Source organism: Manis pentadactyla, chromosome X (genome assembly GCF_030020395.1).
Source record: "Manis pentadactyla isolate mManPen7 chromosome X, mManPen7.hap1, whole genome shotgun sequence".
NCBI lineage: Eukaryota > Metazoa > Chordata > Mammalia > Pholidota > Manidae > Manis > Manis pentadactyla.
The window spans coordinates 17,943,205-17,949,204 of record NC_080038.1 but is presented as its reverse complement, the minus strand read 5'-3'; the positions used below and the strand labels follow the sequence as shown (position 1 = coordinate 17,949,204).

Here is a 6,000-nt window from a genome sequence, read left to right as displayed (position 1 = left end):
CTCTGTGGTTTTGGTACTCAGAGCCTCTTGCCAAGTGCTGTAACTAATAAAGCAGATCTATTTGGTGACAAGCAACAAGATATTCCAAAATAGAAATTTCCAGCTCTGCAGTGCTGGAGCTGTCATTGGTTTAAAGGTGTATTAACCAAATCATACAAATGTTAAAAGTATATTGATGTGGCGATAGGATAAATTCATTCTAGACACCAAAGCTGTGTCTATTCATCTGTGTAAATTCATCTGGGTGAATTTAAGGGGGACTCAGTTTTAGTCCATGGGTGATGGCCACTCCACCATGTGCTGCTTCCGAGGTTCTGGCTTGCTTTGTTCAGCCAGAACTTTCACAAGCATCTCCTTGGCATGTTGGGGAGCTAGTTGAGAGATGGCTGAGACCTCAAATCACAGACCCTGGCTGGAGCCACGGCTTTGCAGAAGTTCTGGAAGCCTTATTGTTTGAACAATGCTTAAAGCTATTTCTGCCTTGGCAGCTGACCTTTCAATCAGTAGGTTTTTGTCGTGATACCAGCAACATCTGCAGTGTGAATGAAACAGGATTCTGCTTGCTAATAAGCCTTCTTCTATTTGATCTTAGTTTAAGAGACTTGAAGTCTCCTAGGATCCTTGTGTGTGTGTGTGTGTGTGTGTGTGTGTGTGTGTGTGTGTGTGTGTGTGTGTGTAAATTCTTTCTGGTAACAATCCTTTTGTTTTAAAGGTTGAAAATATGCAGTGCCCATATTCCCCCTTGTCCTTGGCTTTTTTGGCAATGCATATTTCTTATCCTCAAACAAATTCACCTTTGAATTTGTTTCATCGACATAATCTCTTTGATCTTGATAAGACCTAGGGTGAAAATTAAACAAGTGGACACTATCACACTGTTGTAATTTGGTCAACCACTCGGGTACTGTCAATATCCACCATTTCTACACACTCAATTTCTTCGCGGTTTTCAGGATTTTTCTTCTCTTTCCTTTTTTTCTTAGAGGGTGGCAGAAAAGTCAGTATCACAGGTAAAATGGCAAAGCAGTGAAAGAAGGTGACAAATGCTATTAAAAACAAGCACCTGAACAGTGTACAGGTCAGATTTGAAGGCACAGCTGCGAGAGGAATCAGACCAACAATATAGCAGAGGTAACTCTGTAAAATAGCTACCCCGTGCACTTCCAGGGCATTTTTTACCCATTTAGTTCTTGTGAAATCCTTGCCCAGAACAAATGTGGATAAAAGTGGAGCACAATTGTCAATTGTGTAGTTAATTCCATAAATTAAGCATAGCACGGAAATGCAGTCCAGTTCTACTTTCCATAATGTCATGAAACCTATAACTCCAAACTCTACGGACACAACTGTTAGCGTGAGCCAGACATTGATCAGAGAATCTGCCACCAGGAATGCTGAGAAGAAGAGCAGGAACAAAGCACTGATGCAGGAGTTGTGCAGGGGGGCTCCTAGAGAGGAGGCATATCGATCCATGTACACAAAGGATGGGTTGAAGACAATGAACTTCACCTTGGAGGTGACAGAAAGTCTCCTCAGGGTCTCCAGGAGATCATAGAGTTCTTCTCTGTTTGTTTCCATGGTCTTGGCCACCAAAAACATTCTGGAGGCCACTACATCAACCTCATCATTGTACTTTTTAGAGAAGATGATGTCCTCTTGAAAATGTGAAAATTGAGGGGCTTTCAGGAAGGAATTCCTCAACATGTCTGTGAAATTTTTCTTAGGCAAGCCAGTGGACATATTGAGCTTCCGAAGGTAATTTAAATAGCTTTCAAACCAGGATATCCGCACAAACCCCTTGGTGTATTCTAGCACATCTTCTTGCACACTAGTGTTCCAGTATTCTATGGACTCATATATGTAAAACCCAATCACCGGACTGTAGTTGCTAAAGTACTTTTGCTGGGCAGTAGTGTACTCAATGGTTTGTGTCGCAGTTGCCACTATGTTACTAAGGTCTGACCCTTCACTGACCTGCAGATAGCCCATTAAGGCAAAGGAAATATAAATAAGGTAAAAGAGCACTACAAAAGGCTTGACATAGGTGTTGGTTATCCAGTCACAGTAATAGCGTTTGAGGAAACATACCAATAGGTGACTCTCGTAAGTGTTCGCTTCCTCACCATCCGTCGTGTCTTCGCTGAATCTGGCTGTCAGGAGAAACCTGTACCATGCCGGCTTCTCCTGCAATGCCTCGGGCTTTGGGACTTTTCTACAGAAGATACTATGCTGGTAATTGTTTTCTATGTAGCCAGTGAATACGAGGCTGGAACCATAAAACGAGAGTACATAGAGGTAGTTGAAAAAGATTGCAATACAGGAATTGCAGCAGAAAATCCTGGCTGCCTCAATGTTCGTGAAAGGGCTGGCCCCTATGCCAAAGGTGACCAGGTACATGGCAGTGGTGAGAGAAAAGGAGAGCATGGAGTCTGCATAGACCGCTGCAGTTCTCTCTTTAACGTGTTGGTCTTCTCTAGTTTTCCTCCAAGAGGATAGCATTTCAAAAGTCCCATATAATCCATGACCTGAGGGGGCAGAAAAAGACCAGATCAAAAGTGGAAAAGACTAATCTCTTTAAAGAGAGGAACCCACTTGGTCATGGGGAGCTACTGGGTCAAGGGAAATGTAACCAGCTTTAGTGGTGACAGGTGACAGGCAAAGGCCAGTGATTTCTCCTGTGGAGAGAGAGGCCCATATTTCAGTGGATCAGAAATGTTAACGGTTAGCAAAAGCAAGAATAGAGGAGCTAAGACCTCCCCACTCCCTCTGGCTTAGGAAAGCTGGGTGGGCTCTTTGCCTAGGCCTCCTGGGGAGGGGTGTAGGTGCAGTTTGCAGAGCATTTGTTTCCCTTGGTTGGTGGGACACTTCAGAGAAGGTGCCTGGCCGCTCCTCACCGTGCTTGTCATCTCCACACAGCTGGCTGGGGGTCAGTGGAGAGGAAGCAGTGGGCAAAGGGTTCTGAGCTAACGTCTCATCACCTCATTTACGTTTGGCCAAGTGTAGGGCTTTAGGGAGAAAGAGGCAATGTATTTAATTTGAGTCTTGACAGGATCCTAAATCACGGCTTCTATTTTTTTTTTCTTCCCCAAGTGTCAGTGCAGGAAACAATAAATCTTAGAAACAGAGAGGAGCAAAATAGAGTTCGAATGATCAGGAAGGATGCAAGAAGGAACAAGACTCATGAACTCTCCCTGCGATTGGTAAAAATTAAAATTCAAGTTGAAAGTTTATGGCTTGCATTTTGTCTTCGGGGATCTGTGTGACCAGTGTTGGCTGTTCATGGACAATGTATCAAGCAGGCGGTGACTCTGCTGGCTTCTCTGCACTGTTTGGCAGTGGCCTCTGAGGGAGAGGGCCAGATTAGTATCCTCTTTCCCTAACTACTTAGCACCTTTGCCTCCTGGGTTAGTATCTCAGTAACACTGGAACAGCAGAGGTCCAGCAAGTGCCTATGTTTGGACTCCGTTCTACGGCCTGAGACTGGATCTAGTTTATCTTTGCTCACCTCTCATGGTTGGAGCCAGACACTTTCCCGATGGGCCTCCCTGGGTTTTCAAGGCCACAGCAACATTGAAAAGCTCACCGAAGTTACCTGTTGTGGCTTCCCATAACCCCTGTCTTGGCACTGGCATCAGATCTAATTTTCTGCTTCTACGACTTGGCATACTCAATACCATTATTGAGGGTAATAAAATCTTTACCCTGTGGTGCAATAGGCTTGTTTTTAAAAAGGAATTTAAACTCTCCAGCCAAGCGTAAGTGCTGAGTGAAGTGAGTCACTGTTATCCTGTGTATACAATAACTGAGCACGCGTCTTCCCGTGTGCCCAGGCTGGAATTTATTTGTAAGTCCCAGCCTCAAACCTGAGCACCCATTTCATAGTCATGATATAGGCCTGTTTTCTTGGAGGGATTGGCATTTACCTTAATTTACTAGGCATCATTTTAGAGGTCAGGTTAAGACTGTCGACTTGATAACTAGCACCATGGCCCCTATTAAACTGGAGTCACCTAAACTTCCCAGACAGGAAGGAAAGAGCCCACCCGTTGACTGGCTTTCTGTTGTTAATTATGTTTTAGATAGTTAGCATCTAGTCTCAGGAGGGAAACCATTCAGTCTGTTTCCACTGTGTTCTCAGACCAACTGACCTTTGATTAAAAGTAACTGATCCTTTGACAGTGAGGGTAAAAAGAGGATTAATCCCTTCAAGGCATCCACACCCTGGGGAAATTATACCCCCCATTTCATCTAAGGTCAAGTAGAGTAAGTTCTGGTGGGCAAAACACACTTCAGAGTTTTGTTGAAGATGGCAAATGGAATTTTTTTGTACAGTATTTACTTGCTAGAAACAAGAAAAGTGTTTTAAAACAGGGCTTTGGTACTGAGTCATTAAATATGGGAAGAAAATAAGGATGCATATAGCAGTACTAGAATCAGTCATATGGTAGAATTGAAATTAAATCTGTTTTGTAGTCTTTCCTTTAAATTGGTGTCATTTTATACCATTACCTGACCCTAAGTCTTGTTGAAAAATATAATAAGAATCCAATTTCTTACCTTGCTGTTGAACAATCACAGAAGCGAATTGAAAAAAGGAATTTGAATTAACAGAGCTATTAGGTGAGAGAGTGAGGCTGGAGAGGGCAGAATGGAAATAACGGAACTCAAGGAAAGGCGGAAGTAGGCTGCTAGCCTGTCTCTTGAGTTTCCTTGGTACATTTTCAATGCCATGTGTTTCTATAGTTTGATCATTTTTATTGAGTCCTGACTCTTTTGGCATATGTTCTTGGTTCTGGGGACAGCTCCAGAGAAAATTCGAATGCTATTCTCAGGGGCTTTTGGAAACTCTGCCTTTCCTTTGCTCTTCTTGCTACAGTGGTGGGTGTGCACATGCCCACAGAGGCCAGAAGAGGAAGCCCTGAGAAAGAAGCTGTTCTACCTGATCACTGAGCATTTGCTGCTAGTCACTGTGGGCCTTGCCTCCAAAGACTCCCACCATCGTTGCTGATAGGGCAGATTGTTGTTTCTCAAGCCACACCTCCCTAGCAGATGCCTACACCCTCAAACCAATCACAGTGTGCAGCGACTATGAACAGCTCTTTGGATTTCAGGGACAATTGCTGACACCATAACTGGGCCTCCCTCCTGGAGGGATGTGTCAACCCAGCTATGGGTGTCTCAACAGGATTAGCAGCCTGGAGTGCCTAGCTGGCACTAGACCTGATTCACAGCTGGATATATATTGAGCAGGTCAGTTACCCTAAAGGAAAGCTGGACTGTGGGGCTCATGTTTCCTGGCCTGGACTCAAAGGGAGACATGTTCTAAGAGCCCTAGGACAGGAGGAGAGTTCTGTCCTTCCCGAATGCCTGCTCTGCCCATACTTACAGCTGAATTCCCTTTGGTTTTGGCCTTCAAGGGTATTCTTTTAAATGCAAACCCCCTTGGGACTGTGGTCTATGGAAGCAGCTTCCCCTAGGTCTGGGGAATGGGAGAGAATGGAGAAGGGGAGGCAGTGAAGAGGAAGCCATAGGTGGGTGGAATTCACAGAGATGAACTCGTTCACAGTTTTTCCTCCAGCCAGCCCTGGCCTTGTCTTTTGTAGCCATTTCAGGAACCGGGCCAATGGAAATCAAAGGAAGGCAGGGAAGAAAGATTTTGGTAGGTTCTGTCCCTCCCACAGCAGGTGCCTTCCCTGTTTAACATCACCATCAGCCACTACTCTCTTAACTTGGGGCTGTGGTCCGTCCGGCAAGCAGGACTCTGAGGCCAAATCTTACAGACAAAGGCAAACAAATACTGCATGTGGATTGAAGATACTTTTCAGAGGCTTGGCTATTGTTTTCCCTGTTTTTAAAAGGTGCCTTAAAAGCAAAAGTATTGCTGTTTGCTCTGCAGTCTAGTTTTTAAAATTTCTCTATGAAATCAGAGGTCAATAAGCTTCTCCATTAAGTCTGACCAAGGGGCCTATGTCATTGGCACATAGGATCACTTTAGCAAGG

General features: G+C 44.4%; 1 protein-coding gene across 2 annotated transcripts in view; it reads right to left on the bottom strand.

Annotated features, from left to right (window-relative positions):
* Positions 1-649: 649 nt before the first annotated feature.
* Positions 650-6,000, bottom strand: part of PTCHD1 (patched domain containing 1) — a 51,675-nt gene continuing 46,324 nt past the window's right edge. For both annotated transcript variants that reach the window (XM_036912823.2, XM_036912822.2), the window contains one exon: positions 650-2,525. In XM_036912823.2, the coding sequence (XP_036768718.2) occupies positions 871-2,525 (1,655 nt within the window). In that variant the 3' untranslated portion in view covers positions 650-870. The remainder of the gene's footprint in view (positions 2,526-6,000) is intronic.